The sequence below is a fragment of the Acomys russatus genome, chromosome 26 (genome assembly GCF_903995435.1).
Source record: "Acomys russatus chromosome 26, mAcoRus1.1, whole genome shotgun sequence".
Lineage (NCBI taxonomy): Eukaryota > Metazoa > Chordata > Mammalia > Rodentia > Muridae > Acomys > Acomys russatus.
Window position 1 is genome coordinate 35,035,914 of NC_067162.1, and position 16,938 is coordinate 35,052,851.

Sequence of the window (16,938 nt, forward strand, 5' to 3'; positions counted from 1 at the left end):
AGAAGAGTGGAGGGAAAGAGCAATTCCTTCTCACAGGAGTTGTGGCGAGCAAGTGTCACTGTCAGTTTTGGATTTGAGATAAGTTTATTGACTCTGCTGGGATTGGTGCATCTCCAGTTCATGTGTATTAAATAAATTACAGATCAATACATATCAGTATGTTGTCACTGTTCTTGTTTTTTGTTTTGTTGTTGTTGTTTTGTTTTTGTTTTTGTTTTTTGCTGTGGCTTATTTTTTTCTTATCCTCATTCAATAGTTTTTCTTGTAAGAATATATATCATTCCTGAAATTAAATAAAAAAAGTAGACTAGGGAGGTTTTAAAAAAAGAGGCACTTATGGTGGTCCACACTTATAATCCCAACCCTGGAGAAACTGAGAGAGGCATATCCCTAGGGTTCTCTGGCCAACCTACTTGGTGAGTTCCAGGCCAATGAGAGAATGGGCCTCCAAAACCATGTATGCCCCGAGGAATGACACCCAAAGTTGCCCTCTTCCTTACACACACACACACACACACACACACACACACACACACACACACACACACGGGGGGGGGGGGGGGCAGGGGGGAGAGAGAGGAGGAGTTCAAAAATTACGAAGAGCTCAATCAGAACGAATCATAAACATTTCTGTAGCTAAATTTTGCCAACATTATTTTCCCAGTTGAAATTCCAGTCACATGTGTAACTTATTGTCAGTCTTATAATTGTAGTCATGTGACACTCACAACTTATATTTTCTAGTTGCTAAACTACAGGTTTATTTTCACCTCCTTCATAATTTTCAATGCCTCAGTAACTATTTTATGTGCACAAAATGAATCTATGCAGATTGTTGGATTCTAAAAGTATAATAACTGTCAACTATCATTGTTAACATGGGCTGTGGCCAATATATATGTACGGATCTGTAGCTGGGTATGTATGCTGGGGTCCTGTCCTGGATCATCCTATCCCTGTGTGCTTGTAACTAAGTTTGCTATTTCTGAAGCTTTGCTTTAAAACAGCACGATTGGGACTAAAGAGGTGGCTCAAGCATTGGCTGTTTATCCAGAGGACCTGGTTTCAAATGCCAGTATCTACATGGTGGCTACATTGGCTCACAACCATCTGTAACTTTAGTCCCAAGGAATCTGATGTCTTCTCCTGACCTCCACAGGCACCACCATATATGGTCCACAAAACCACTTACACACATACAATAAAATAACTTAAATGGTACAATTAGATGTAATCCTTGACAACTTGCTTGTTTTCACCCAGCATTAGGATTTTTAAGATTCATCAGTATTGTTGCATTGTAGCAATAGTTCCTGCATTTTCACTACTGAATAATGTTCCCTTTCTAGCCATATTGAAAGTAGTTTTCCAGTTTCCACTGAAACCACATTTAGTTGTAGACAGTGACTTAGCCAGTAGTTTCTCATTAAAAACAACTCCACTATGAATTTCCCCTTACATACCCCAAAGGAAGGTGTTTTCCTAGGGACTTCTGCCAAGAGTGACATTGTTAAGCCATAGGCTATGTGTACTGCCCACTTTACATGAGGACACGAAATGTTTCCTTCTGTTTCTCTGTGTTGTGTTTAGTCTTTTCTGACTCTCTCGGTGGCCCATGATGGCCTTGAACATAAAAATCCTCCTGTCTCCACTGAGTACTGAAATTCTATTCATACGCCACTATGGCTGACTTCTACACTGTTTCCCTGTGTACCTGTTGCTCTTGAAGCCTCACAGAGGTATAGAGGCATCTCCTGTGAGGCAGGTCCTCACCAAAAGTTGGTAACTTTTACCAGCCTCGTGGTTAAAAAGGGAAAGTTTAGAGTTTCCTTCATGACTTACAAAAGTGAGTGCTTTCCCTGTTTTAATTCCGAACCAAACAAATCCTGTAGGTGGTATCACCGCACCTGCTTTCAAGTTACACTACAGAGCCAGAGGGATAAAAGCAACATGGGATGGGCAAAAACAAAAAACCCAAACCGGAATATACAAAGAGACTGACAGAACAGAATTGATGGCCCTATAATACTCATCAAAGGAAAGATAGCATCTTCAACAAATGGCGCTGGGAAAGCTGGATTTCAATGGGTAGAAAAATGAAACTAGATCCTCATCTCTCACCCTTCACAAAATCCAAGCCTAAGTAGGTCAAAGACCTCAACATACAACTTGCTAGACAGGCAGGCTGTGGTGGTGCACACGTTTAAGACCAGCATCGGGAGGCAGAGGCAGGTGGATCCCTGTGAGTTCAAGGCCAGCCTGGTACTGCAAAATCGCTAAAGGAAAAAAACAAAAACAAAAACAAACAAACAAACAAAAAAACACTTGTCAATTTTATAGGTACAGGAGAGAGCCTTCTGCACTCTGTCAAGCTCTCTCTGATCTCTTTACCACGCAGGGGTTCATCCAATCAAAAAAGGAGCAGGTGTTGAAAGTTTACTACTTGCCTGGGATACCTGAGGTTTTTCAAAGAAGCTTCCAGATACAGATCGCCCATCTGGTCCCAGAAAATATCACTCTGTACGGAGAGGGCATCTTTCCACGGATCAGCCTTGACCTGCACAGGAACCTCCGAGGTACCGCCACACACTGCAGTGACTTAATGCCCCCTCCAGGGGACAAAAACTACCAGTGTTTTCTTTAGCTTTGCTTTGCATCTTTGAAGGTTGGTGGCTACTCGCTTTGTTTGGTCATTTTGTTTGTTTGAAAAAAATCTTCTCTAATAAATCATGTGTTAAATTCGACTCAAGCTGTGGCCGTTGCAAGTTAAGACGCCTGGCCAATTTTGCTATCATTGACGTCCCTATAAAAGGGTCAGGAAATGCCCTCCCCCCGCCAGAGGTGGTGACACTTGGGCCAGTGTGCATTCCTTCAGCCGAAATGTCTCTCCCGGTCTCCTGTCCCAGTAACTTGCTTGGCATTTTTGTGATGGAGCTGAAGTGTGATATATAGTCAGTTGAGCTTTCACAATAGAACCTTCACAGGAAAGCAGCCAGAGCCCTTAGGGGTTACAAGCTTAAAGGCAGAAACTAGATACTATTAGTTATTTGCCCATGTGCCTAGCCCCATGTGCTCCCCAGAGCTGCCTTCCTGTGACGGGTTGGTAATTCTGCCTTGGTAGGTACCAATACTTGGCTTTCCAGTCCTTCTACTGATCTCTTCCTTAGCCAGGGCAGGACCGAAGATCAGTTAAAGCTGATTTTTCTTCATGCCTTTTCCTTCGCATTCCTTGGATCCACTTTCCCCACTGTTTGAGACTAAAACCCACTTCCCAGCCCTCCTGCTCCTGAAGTTACAAACTCACCTGCTCCATTAAATGAATCATCCATCAAATGATCACTATCAGCTTCCTGAAAGCATGATATGCCTTCATATTACATTGTGTTATAGTTCATATAATATAAACGTTAATAAAGCTAAGACCACACTGTAACGCATGAGCCTCAGCCAAAGGAGGGTGACCAAGCTCCGTACATACCCTTAGTCCTCAGGATCCAGCCAGGACTGGCTCCAGGGCCTTGGCTCTGAACGACACATGCATAACTCCCACAATGCCATGGTGTTTGCATGGAGCCTAGACACATCCCCCCACGCCCTTCAACCCACCTCTTAGCTTGCCTGATACACTAGAAGTGGTGTGTAAACGGCGGCTGTACTCAAGTGCTAGTGGATAACATTGAGAAAAAGTCTCTACAGCTCCAACACAGACGCACTGTTCTCCCAAACAGTTTTGGTCCACAAATGCTGGAACTTGTCGATCCAGAACCTCGCCAGCAGCGAGGGTCAGGAAGGAGACCTTAGCCTCACCACCATCGAAGATCAGGCTCCCTGTCAGCATCATAAGACAGAGGTGTGGTTATCAGGAAGGCCTCACAGTTACTCAGATCTGAACACTGTTTGGTCTTAAGCCCTCGTGTTGACTACAGTTTCTGTGTTTCCCATTTTTTTCACAGTAGGCTTTTTAATTTCTTTGCCTACCCTTACCTACAAAGCATTTGCAGAGACTTTTGATAAATCCTAGTGTCTGAAATCCCTCTGCCAATTGTCAACACTCCTTCATTAAAGGTACTGTGGCTCACTTAAATTTAAAGTAGCTCGACCCCAGCACATCCTTTGTGTTAACTACCAGGGACTTAGTGTGTGAAAAACCACTGAAAAAGTGACCAGCTCTCCAAGTTTGTCCAGCATTGAAGGGGACAATGGGTGTGTTGTTCTCCACTCTGTTTCTGGGGTGTCCCATGTCACCACCCCACCCGCCTTTGCACACATGCATGTAGGGTGTAGAAGGTTTAGTGTGAGAACTGAGCGAGTTCCATATGAGCCTGCTAGTGCCTCATGCTCAGAGCTCATGTGTCGTGTCATTAATCTCAGTGAGGTCTCTGGCACAAATTCAACTCACTCACAAATTACCTGCCTCTCCAAAGTAGAGAAAATATGGTAGGTGAAGTGTCAAAGCATTCTTTCCTCCTGATTTCCCCTCCCCCCAGATGAGGCATAGCACACCTCTATGTCTGACCAGCCTGGCTCCCTCCCCTCCACAGGCAATGACAAGTATGAACGCTTCTTGGAGCAAGCAAAGAAAAACATGGAAAAAGAGTACAATAAATATGAGACTATCAATCACTATGAGGTGATAACTGAGGAGATCACTGAAGAGGAGACCACAGAGGTGAGAGTAGCTCCACCTTGCACAGAATGCACGTGAGGAGGGGAGCATGTGTGCAAAGGCGGGTGGGGTGGTGACATGGGACACCCCAGAAACAGAGTGGAGAACAACACACCCAAGGCAAAAGAGGGCCACGAAGAGAAGGCGAGATGAGGCCACAGGTGAGCAGCTATCAGGAGAACCCATTAAGATTTTTGGACTTCTCCTGGGAGCAAGAGGAAGCCACTGAAATGTTTTAACCAGGAGTGCTATGGCATAATTGGGTTTGTGTCTCTGAAAGATCCCCGTAGCTGTCTTGTGGCAGGCTAAGGCCACAGGGCTTAAAGGAATATGAGCAGATATCGGGGATAGGTTGGTTTTGTTTTTTTTTTTTAAGCTGTTGGGATGATTCTAGGTAGTAGTGGTGCAGACAGTGGTGATGACAATTAAAAGAGAGAACACTGAGTGGGGACAAGGAATATTCCAGAGCTGGAATGGTCAGGACTGATTGCCCATGGAACGAGGTGGGGATGATGTTCACTTGGATGCATCATGAAGAGGGTGTATTGGGAGAGGAAACTCAGAAGGAAAAACAGGCTTTAGTGGGCAAGGGGGGAGGGGAAATGAGTCAAGATGGCTCATCACTGAGCATGAAATTGCTTTATTTTTTGTTTTTTTAAATTTCCTGCACATTTACAATGTATCTTTGTTTTTTAAAACAATGTATCTTAGTCACATATGCAATTCCCCACTCTCACTCCAGCTCCCCCGTCACCCCAACATATCTCCTACCTCCCTCCCAGCTTCATGGCCCCCTTTTTAATCAACCAAACCCAATTAGAGCTGCCCATATGCTGATATGTATGAGGTCATCTACCAGGGCACCAACAACCTACCAGTGCCCAGCCTTCTCCCAGAAAAGTCTCCCTCCCTTAGCAGCCACCAGTTACCATTAGCTGTTAGGTGAGGGGTGGAGCATTGGAAGCCCCGCCCACTCCATGCTGGAATTTTGAGCTGAGTTGATCTCCTGGTGCAGGTAACCACAGACCATGTGAGTTCATGTGTGTAGCAGCCATGCCACCTGTCACACAAATTCCAGGGGATCCAATGCCTCTAGGTCCACATATAGACACACATAACCACAGACATACCTCTTGACATAATAAAACTTTTTTTAAAAAAAGAAAAAAAAAACTAGGGGTAGAACATCCTAACCTTGTGTCCTTGCATAGGACTATAAAAATGGCCATTGTGGCTGAAATCTTGCAAGAGGAAACGCACAGTAGCTCTATGGTACTTAATAAAATCTGTCAAAACATTTTATTTTTTAAAATATTTATTCTATATTTACGTCAGGGGAGTGTGCATATGCCACAGAGCAAGTGGCACAGTAAGAGGACAGCGTTCAGGAGCTAGTTCTTCCTTCCACCAGGGACTGAACTCAGGGCCTTACCCTTGACAGCAAATGCCTCTTTACCTGCTGAGCCATCTCGCCAGCCCATGTCAAACATTTTAAAAATGTTTGGAGAGGGAGGTGGCTCAGCATGTGAGCACTGTTCCTACTCTTCCAAAGGTTCCAAGTTAAGTTCCCAGCATCCACACAGTGGCTCACAGCCATCCCTAACTCCAGTTCCAGGGATCTGCGGTCCTCTTCTGAACTATATGGGCAACAGGCACAAATGCAGTACACAAACATATATATGTATTTTTAAAAATCTTCCTCATTAATAAGTGCAGAGCATTTATCCCTTGTGAAACTCATCGTTACGTAGCATGCATTTAAAACATGGGAAGCATAACGAATAAGTGGAAAAAAATTTTTACCAGCAGTGAATAAACATGGAGAACACATATTCTAGAACAATCCTCTGACTTGCTCTCCCTCTGGGTGCAGATCAGTGCCCATCTCCAGATGGAAGTAGAACGACTTATAGTCCAAGACTACGCCCTGGGACACCAGACGGCCATCTCCTCCAACACCTCAGAGGACTACTACTTCAGCCATCGGAGTCGCCGCAAACTAGCCAAGTGAGGGCCTTTTTGTGTTTGTGTTGCCTTCACTTCAGAGTGTGGTGAAACAAACAGTTCTTTGTGTCTCCGGAGATACTGACTGATCCCCTGGGACGGAAAGCCACACACCTCATATCAGCCGCCATTCCCTAATGTCAAGACAGGCAGGCAGTCCCGGCTCTTCAAGCCAGAACACCATGTCCGGTAGACAGGCCCCATTTCTGAGGTCTGTGTCCCCCACCCCCCCCATACTGGACATGCTGCCAGATAACGGCCAAAACACACCTGTGGACTTGTGAGGGACGCGTGGAGTTTCTAGTCTCTGTCTTAGCCGTTCTCTGCCATGAAAAACCAAGTTGCATGCAGGAGAGGACACGCACCCTCTCCCTTTGGGGAAAGGGGCCTCCCAGGCTTGAAAGTGACTAGTAAGGACAGCTTCTTAACTGTTTCAGAATCCAGCTCCCAGAGTACATCCTGGACTTTGGCTACATTGTGCTTGGTGACATCCGTACCCACATCATCAAGATCACCAACACCAGTCACTTCCCAGTGTCCTTCCATGCAGAAAAGCAAGTCCTCCACGATACAGGTACCAGGAGCCCGGCTGCCTGCCCCCTTACTCCAAGGAAATCATTCCTGCTGTGTCTACACTCAGCTGAAGGAGTTTCTGGGCTATTCGGTGATACTTTGGTCAGCGTTCCCCCAGAGTGCCTGCCACGCAGAGCGGCTTCTACTTGCTATGTTCCTTGCTCATGAAAACAAAAGAATCCTTTGTCTCTCGGTCCAGGTTTCAGTACTGAACTAGACCGTGTAAAGAATCTACCTTACTGTGAGACAGAAATATTTGAAGTGAGATGCGACCCGCAAGGGGCCAACCTTCCCATGGGCACCACAGAAGTCGTTCTGCCCATCAAGGTACGGCAGCGCCACTGGACCTACTTGGCCTTCCCACCAGTCCTGTTGAGAACCACAAGATGATACAGTACCGCGAATGGAAAGCTGGGCTCTGAGCATCCCTAGACAAGATTTCCATGGCTGAGCTACATCTCCAGCCTGAGACAGTTTTGGCAGCGGTGGTGATGGTAGCAGTGGTGTCTCCTCACTCCAAGCCACGCGGTAACCCCAATTTTCTGCCCATTCCAGGTCTTTGGAGGGCCAACCATTAACCTCCTGCTCCAAGCCACAGTGACTATTCCAAGTATGACTCTGTCCTGCAGCAAAGTAGAATTTGCTACAATTCAGTGTGGGCAGTGCATGGTGGAGACCATCCAGCTTTCCAACCATCTCCAAGTCCCCTGCGAATGGTTTGTCCACACCCCACAGCCCACTAACAAGGTGAATTGTGTTTCCCTTCATTCCATTTCCGCTTTAGTCAGGGTTGGGATCCTAGGCCTCTCCTGTCGCTTTAACTTCCTGTTACAAGACTCTCAGCACTAACCATTTCCCAGTCCCTAAGCCTGGCACCAAGAGCAGGACCCGGCCTCGCCATTGGGTAGAATGCCGCACTCACCTTCTCTGCCTCTGCTGTACAGTATATACCCCGATTCCTGGAAAGTGCCCAGGAAACGCAGCTCGCGAGAGCGGTAAATCAAAGAGATCTGTTTCCCGCGCCCGCGATCTAATCGTCTAACATTTATAATCCAGATGAATAAGCACATACCAAAGTATCTAAGACGGAAACTACGGGCTGAGATGATCCCAAAGTCTCGGATCTTTGAGATCCAACCCACCTCTGGAGTCTTGGATCCTGGTGAGAGGGCCAATGTGCAAGTGAAATTCATGCCTAAAGAAGAGGTAAGCTTGGAAAAAATAATGAGGCTTGTAGCGATCTTACTTCCGGGTCGCTTAAAGGTTGAACAGCCCATGCCTGAAACTCATGCCTTCCATTCTGAATGTGACATGCTCAAGTTCACCTAACTTGCTGCATAGCCCAGTGGGCGTGGCTCAGTGGGCGTGGCTCAGTGGGCGTGGCTCCCAACTTCCTCAGCAGCTGCATGGTATTAGTGGCATGCTGCTTCTGTATCTGCAGGCTGTGTATCTGTGAACAAATCACTTGTCTGGCTAAGCCTCAGCTTGCTCGTAGGTAACATAAAAAGCAATAATACTCCCATATCACAACTCTCTTATTGCAATTCTGAAATCCAATAAGCTCAAAAAAGTGGGGGTTGAAAGTTCATAAGTTTCATATTAAAACTCACTCAGTAGAAAAATCTCATTTGAACTGACATGACTGTTTTGCCTTTCCTAGTTCTTAAACACTGCAACTGCCGGAATAGTAAAGTGTTTCATTTCAGGAGACCTTGCCGAGGCTGCTTAGGGCATCAGGTACCAGAGCCTGTACAATTTGTGCTTACCTTCTTACAAGTCAGAATTCAAGACCAGCTGGGCACTGAGATCTCAGATAAGCTGGTCCTAAGCTGCATCCATGGCTCTTAGGGTCATTTGGAATACTGACAACACTGAAGAGAGCACCCAGCACACTGTTCTGTATGTTATCAGTGACCCAGTAACTATTAACAGGAAAGATGCAGGAACCATCAGTCACTGTGGTAGCCAGCACTTCCTGGTAGAAAGCACCTCCCCTGCCCCCCAGCCTCATAAATGTCCCTTCTTTAAATACCATCAGTGCAAAGTCTCTCCTAATGGAGAACATGACAAGGATAATAAAGTCCCAGAACTAGAGAGGCTCTCCAGAAGTCTCACCATGGCGACTCTTATTCAACGCTTAAGACATCCAAGTGATGTTTTCATTTTGATCATTTTCAAAGATGGATTTTTATCTACATAAAAACCAGGGTAGCCTGGACCTCGCCAAGTAGCACCTAGGATGGCCTTAAACTCTTGATCCTCTGCCTCCCAAGTGCCAGGATCTTAGGCACGTACCCCCCACGCCTCATATATTTTCTTTTATAAGAAAAATCTATGTGAATTTTATATAATATGTGGCTAGCTCCCATTTTCCTCATAATAGCTTTGAAAAAAATGCTTCAGCGTCTGCAGCAGGAAAGTAGAAAAGTGAATAACTTTATATTCCATTCTAAAGTGAAGCCTGTGCCCCACCTATCAAAGTCCGCACTAATGCCGCCCACACTGAAGCTTCTCTTCCTGTCCTCCTCCTCCTCCCCTCCCTGGCCCTCCTCTCCTCCCCTCTCCTCCTTCCCCCTTTTCCTCACCTTCTCCTCTTCCTCATGATTTTTTTCTCTGGCCAGCCTGGAACTTGCTAAGTAGACCAGGCTGGCCTAAGACTTGCTGTGATCTTCTGCCTCTGCTGGATTGCAGGTATGTACACCAGCACATCTGACTTCCCCATGACTTTATAATAAAATTAGCAACAGGCTTGCTGCTTTTAAGAGTGTCTTAAGGGGCTGGAGAAATGGCTCAGAGCACTGTTTGCTCTTCCAGAGGTCCTGAGTTCAATGCCCAGGAACCACATAGTGCCTCACAATCATCTGTACTAGGATCTGATGCCCTCTTCTGGCCCGCAGGTGTACATGCAGACAAGCACTCTTCCCCGCCCCCTCTCATATATATAATATATATTGTATCCCTCTCATATATATTGTATATGTTATATATTATATTTGTGATATATTATATTATATATGTGTAATATTTTATATATATATATATATATATATATATATATATATATATATGAGAGAGAGAGAGAGAGAGAGAGAGAGAGAGAGAGAGAGAGAGAGAATCTTAAGACTAATGAGGTTTTAGCCACAATTTGGGCTTTATTTTATTTTATTTTTCTTTGTGGTACTGGCACTTGAGCTATCCTCAGCCTTGTTTTGGATTTTTTTTTTTTTTTGGTCACTTCTGATTGAGGGAGATATCACTAAGGATGTGGGATGTGTTCCTGATAGTCACTGGTGCAAGTCACTGCTCCCGTTAGGAGTTACTTCCCTGGCTTTTCTATTACAGCCTTTGCTGCCTGTGGGAATTGGCAGCCTTGGACCCAGGGCAGGAAACTCAAAGACCTGAGGATGACATCAGAAGGCCTGCTATAAGAGGCTGAGCCTAGAATGCTATGTACACAGCATACAAATACACCGCCACAGTGATTCCTCTTCCACAGCTCCGAGGAAAACGTGTCTCCTTTCACTGAGGGTCAAGGAGTTTTGTACCCTTGGTGGTTCTCAGTTTTACACTGTATGATGTAGTGGGGTTAAAAGTCTTTTATTTTCATGTTTTCTAGAAATTCTACAGCCAGTCCCTGACGTTCCAGATCGGCCAGAGCACTCAGAAGCTCGTGCTTGTAGCGCAGGGTCAAGGGCTGGAGCCACGCCTGGAATTCAGCCCTTCCGTTCTGGAGCTGGGGCCCCTCCTGCCTTATGCCTCAGGAGATGAGGCTGAGGTGATTGTGAGGAACCCCTGCAACTTCCCCATTGAGTTTTACTCCCTGGAATTCGACCAACAGTATATTTTAGAAGAGAAGGTGAGCAGAGACCAAAACCAAACACCCTTCCTGACATGGCAGGCCCCAGCCTCTTTCCTTGTCAATTTAGCGATCCCTTCTCTGTAGACTTTCTCCACCTGCTTCTACCCCCTTGAGAATTTACCACTTTTTGTAATTCCAATACACATTTTTAAACAAATAAAAAATCCAATGCACGTTTATGGTCAACATTTTCACAGTAAAGAACTGCATGTAATAAATTGTCATATTTTAAATTACTTTCTTTTAGACCTCCTGTAATTGGGGCACTTTAAAAAAAAATACAGACTTGGGAGATGACTTAGTCAGTAAAGTTCATTCCTTTAAAGCATGAGGACCTGAATTCAATCTCCAGTATCCACTTGAAGCACTGGGGGAGAAGAGGGAGACCAGTGGGATTCCTTGAAGAGTCCTTAGAATCAACCAGGATAGCTGAATCACTGAACCTCAAACTCAGTGAAAGACCAAGTTAAAAAAAAAAGATAAAGAGTGATTGAGAAAGATAGTGACTATCAACACACACACACACACACACACACACACACACACACACACACACAAAGGCATACATACAGTTTTAAATTGTACGTACTGTGCCAGTCTCTGCCCTTAGTTTGAATATGTAGACCATTTACACTTAATGTAATTGTTTTTAATGTAGTAAGACTTACATCTGCCCTTTTGTTTTGCTGGTTTTGTTTTTTGTTCTCTGTATACTGTATACTCTGTGCCTTCTTATCAGTCCTTTCAATGTTATTTAGCATTCCATCTCAATTTCTCTGGAACATTTTTCTAGTATGTCTCTTTATAGAGCTTCTTTAGGTATTGCTATACGCATTACATTATATCTACGTAACTTCTCACAACCGGTTAGGTTTCACTCTCCTCATTTTAATGTAACTATCTTTAATCTTTTCTTATAGAAATTAACATAATTTTTGTTAGAAAAACCACAGAGAAGGAAAAGCATTTATCCTTTTAATCTTTCCATTACCCATCCTTTTCTTTCTGATATTCCAAGGCTTCCTTTTTACTGTTTCCATTTAAAGATCCATTATCAGTTACTTTTTTATTGCTAGTTAGTACACAGAATAATGACTTTCATCATGACATTCTCATGTTTATTGTCATCATAATTTATGGCCCCATTAATTTATTAGTTAACAATAGCCTACGTGTATAACATCTCATAAGATTAGCTCACCTAGTGACATCATAGCCATCTTGGTTTTAGAGCAATGACAAAATCACCTAATAATGCATATCTTGCGTTTCAGAACATAGCCTTCTCATTAGCTGATATGTGATCACATTTTAAGAATGAAACACTCAAGAGTGGATAATAAAATTCTATGTGTTCGTTATTAGAAGAATATGTTGTGCTACTTTTTTGTTTGTTTGTTTTCGAGACAGGGTTTCTCTGTGTGGCCTTGGCTGTCCTGGACTCACTCTGTAGACCAAGCTGGCCTTGAACTCACAGAGATCTGCTTGCCTCTGCCTCCCAAATGCTGGGATTAAAAGCATGCACCACCACACCCAGCATGTTGTGCTATTTTCAAAGAAAGAAGAAAATTGTCTCCACATGTGAAATGCTTGAGTATGTATGGAACAAAATGAAGATTTGTAAGCCCTATACGCTGAGAGTTCGGCTCTACCTTTAGACCTCTCCACAGGTCCCTCTAGCATGTGAAACCCACAAAGCACCTCTATAAACCTCACTCTCTGGCAGGAGCAGGGCTTCTGTGAAGCCAGGGAGCGAAAGGAAAGCTCCAACGAGGCCAACAGTCGTTCTTATCTCCCCTCGAGCAGATGTTGCGACAACTGAAGGGCTATGACTCCTACAACACCCTGCTGCTGCCCCCGCGGAACCCAGGGGAGAAGCTTCCCCAGGAAGTCTACGATTATTTTAAGGAGATGAAGAAATCAAAAGAAGAGCAGATGAAGGCGAAGTGCCTAGACAGTGTGACACAGGAGAACGGTGAGGACCCAACACAAAGCTGAGCTGTGGGCCACTGTTCCATTTTCCATTAGCCCTGCCATGGGACGAGCCGGCTCTTGCATGGGTGGGTATGGTACCTGCCAGGTGCCAGGTTCCAGATAACAGGTGCCTGCTGTATCCTGTTTAAGACCATTACAAAATAGGTCCCATGGTCTTTGTGTTAAGGATGCAGAGGTGGGGCGCAGTCTGTTCTCACTAGCATCTGGGGCTTCTGAGACTTAGAAACAGTGACTATAGTTAGAAAAATGTGTATCAGATGCTGAGCCAAGGGATTGGCCCAGAATCTGGAGCATAGAGAGTCCAAGTGTACAGCTGTGTATAGAAGAACCAAGAGTCCTATCCCAATCTTTCTGCCCATAACTGACCACAATCACTATACACCGGTGTTTCCTGTGGGCATGCCTGGGTAACATGTCTCACCCACAGTGAGAATTGATGCCCTGACATGTTCAAGTATCCAGGAGCAGGGGAGCTTACATTATAAAAGGAGAGCCCTTCCTTGGTCCTCAAGACCCATCATGGGCTTCGCTGACATCTCACAATCCTGTTCTTTCTGGTCCAGCAGCCCTGCATCATTTTATCCCTTGCCCTGTGTGCTTGAGCAGAGCAGCCAGGCCTGCCAGTTTCTGACTTATAGAGTCGTATGCCTAGCGGTGCTGTGGCCTCGCTTTTCTGCTTTGTCTTGCTCCTCTCTCCTTAAGAGACCATGAGGCAGGACAAGAGGATTCCATATAGACCATTAGTTCATACCTCAAATGCCACACATTCTTGAGCCATCAGCTGCTAGCTCTACCCTAGCCTCACTCTCTTCTGTGTCAACAGCCCTCACATGTGTAACTCTGCTCTTTGTTACTGAATCTTCCACTGGACAAGGAGCCCTCATAAAGGCCAATGGTCACAGAGCTGAGGAGACAGCTTGGTGGATAAGGTACCTGCCACCCGGGCCTGAGAACCAGATCCCCAGAACCTATACAAAGTGAGATGCTGTAGTGCATGTCTGTCTGCAACCCAGTACTACTTGGAAGAGCTGTGAGGTGGACCCCCCAGAAGTTCATGGGCCAGCTAGTCTGACAAAATCAGCAGTATGCAATAAACTGTCACAAACAAGGGTGGAGGGTAAGGACCACACCCAAGGTTGCCCTCTGACCATCACATGTGCCCTCATAGCCCTTGCTTGTAAACCTAGTACATGGGACAGCAGCTAGCCTATGACCAGCTCAACAATGTGTGGCATTTGAGGGGTGAACTCTAATGGTCTATATGGAATCTTCTCGTCCTGCTTCGTGGTCTCTCAAAGAGAGAGGAACCAGACAGAAGATGTTCATTTGGCTCTACACGCAGTGTTCTAGTCAGTTCTTCAGCACCACTAACTTGCTGGAGTCATTTTTTACAAATGCCACAGGGCAAGTGGCTCTCACAGTTCTAGATGCTAGGTATAATGGATCAAGGTATCACTGGGGTTGTATCATCTGAAATTCATCTTCTTATGGATGGTTCTTTTCCTCCCGTGCCTTTCCACTGTGGGTCTCTGTCCCGTCCTTGTCTTATGCTGATAGCAGGCACACTAAATCAAGACACACCTGTAGGATGGCCTAGAAACCTTAATTACCTATCTAAAGAGCCTACTTTCAAATAAAGTGACCTTCTGAGACATTGAGGGGTTAAGGCTTTAGTATACGCATGTAGGGAGACGTGAATGCATAAACTTAACCACCATGACGCCAGTGTCAAGCTGAAGGGCTGGGAAGAAGGCTCCTCGCTTTTGAGATCTGAAAGTCAGGAAGGTGATCAAAGAGACAGTTCAGTTCAGGGGAATATCTGGCGACCTCAGGACCTGCCATGCCTGCCTGCCTCGTGTATAAAAGACCTCATGGAGGCAGGTGAGAGCCTTGTTGCTCTTGAAGTCCCATGGTCTGGATGCAGAGCTGAATGGGCCCATGGGCAACCCAGGCTGGATGGTCATCTCTACATTGGCTCACACTGCTTTTATGCCATGGACTCTCCCTCCCTTCTCTGACCATGACCCAGGGAGGGCAGCTGCCTCTTGCTACATCTCAATTCTAGACAAAGCAGATGCCTTTACTAGGCTAGAGGGGATCACCCAGTGTTGTTACAGGCCACTGTACCCACTGAGATGTTACAGAAGAGTGGACAGTAAGATGGGTGCTGGCCTGACAGGTGTCAGCCACACTTGATTGACAGTGACACTGGAAACTGGTGAGGTGCCAAGGGTAGAATCAGGCTCCAGGCTGTTTTGTCCAGAATGGTCTCCACATAGTCCTGAAAGCCTGAAAATTAAAAATCTGTGCTGCAGCAGTTCTCCTGCTCTGACAATTATAAAACCAGCCTCAATCCCTGTCACCATGTGTCTATCTCAATCTTTATTACTTACTCACAATTTAAACCTTATAATTCAGGACTCTTTGTAATTCTCCAAGTTTCCCCGGCAAAGATACACTTTTGGTCTAAGCACATTTAAATAAAGAAACACTAAGCACAGTGGAAGTACTAGAGCCTGCTGATGTGTCTTGGTTGTGAGGACTAAGTAGTACAGGTTGATGGTCAGTACCGGGTTCCTATTATTATTATTATTATTATTATTATTATTATTATTATTATTATTAGTCGTAGTAGTAAATAATATAGTTATATTAATTCTTTGAAAATTTTATACAATTTAATTTGATCATATTCACCTCCAATCCCACCCCTCCCCCATGATGCATCCCTCTCCTTCCTCCTCCCCCCTCATCACCATTTCATGTGTTTTTTCCTTCTCATCTCTTTTCCCATCTCCCTTGCGCCCCCTCCCAACTCTTTCCCATGTGTTTTCATCCTCTGCTGCCCCTGCAGAAGAGGAAGACATGACCACATCAGACCAAGGAACCTCTGCCAGCACCAAGAGGACATCACTTAGCCGAGGGATCTCCGTCACATCCAACCTGGAAGAGCGGCACACTATGGCTGAAGCCAAAAGCTACCCAGATGAGGACGAGGATGAAGAAAGTCTGGACAAAACTAACGTTTCAAAGTAACCAAGCATTGTTGGGGTGGGGGCTGAGGGGTGAGGTGAGGGCAGTTCTCGCTAAGCATAAATGGAAGGGCTGTTCAATACCTGGGCATCTTTCTCCATATAAAGAGGGCTCTGGGCCTCTGGCAGTGGCTTCCCACCCACCACATAGCCCTTCTGGTGAAGACATGGCCCATCTACTCACACTGTATTATGAACACGGAAGCCTGTGGAGAAGCTTGGTGTGTGATGTGTTCTTCTCGCCACAGCCACTTGCATTTTAACTTGAAGGAGGAAGACCTGATTCCCTAATGCTAAAATTATAAGCAAATGGGCAATGCTTAAGGAAACACTCTGAGGACGAGGAGAGTATTCTCCCAGGCCTCCCTCCGACCAAACCTTTAAACCATCCACTTCACCTCCCAGCATCACGGGCCCCTTTCTCTGGCCTTTTATCTTCTCTGAGATCCTAAATGAAACTTGGGGACACAAAGATAAACCTGAGGCAAAGGCGGGGTTCCTGGTGCCATGCCTCACGTTTAGCCCAACCCAGCTTAACACCTTTGCCCCTGAGTGGTTCCTAACCTTTTGTGGCACCTTCCTCCTACCCTTTCCACATTCCTGGCTCTGCCTCTGTCTCCTGAACTATCTTGGCTCCCCTAAAGCCAACTCCAGACTCCTCTCCACAACAGCCATCCTTTCTGTTTTTTAACAAGAGAGACTCCTCCAAGCAGAATTCAAGTCAATGAATCCCTCTCTCCCTCCCTCCCCCCTCTCTATTCCCTCTTTATTTTAAAATGTAGAGACAAATTATTAGCCAAATGAGGCAT

At 45.3% G+C, this 16,938-nt stretch overlaps 1 protein-coding gene across 1 annotated transcript in view; it reads left to right on the forward strand.

The window, feature by feature from the left end:
- The window catches only part of Hydin (HYDIN axonemal central pair apparatus protein), a 306,967-nt gene that overhangs the window by 184,849 nt on the left and 105,180 nt on the right, over positions 1–16,938 (forward strand). The window contains exons 28-37 of the mRNA XM_051168753.1: positions 2,399–2,576; positions 4,542–4,669; positions 6,540–6,673; positions 7,108–7,244; positions 7,443–7,570; positions 7,799–7,990; positions 8,300–8,449; positions 10,860–11,099; positions 12,909–13,077; positions 15,952–16,121. Coding sequence (XP_051024710.1) covers positions 2,399–2,576; positions 4,542–4,669; positions 6,540–6,673; positions 7,108–7,244; positions 7,443–7,570; positions 7,799–7,990; positions 8,300–8,449; positions 10,860–11,099; positions 12,909–13,077; positions 15,952–16,121 — 1,626 coding nt within the window. The remainder of the gene's footprint in view (positions 1–2,398; positions 2,577–4,541; positions 4,670–6,539; positions 6,674–7,107; positions 7,245–7,442; positions 7,571–7,798; positions 7,991–8,299; positions 8,450–10,859; positions 11,100–12,908; positions 13,078–15,951; positions 16,122–16,938) is intronic.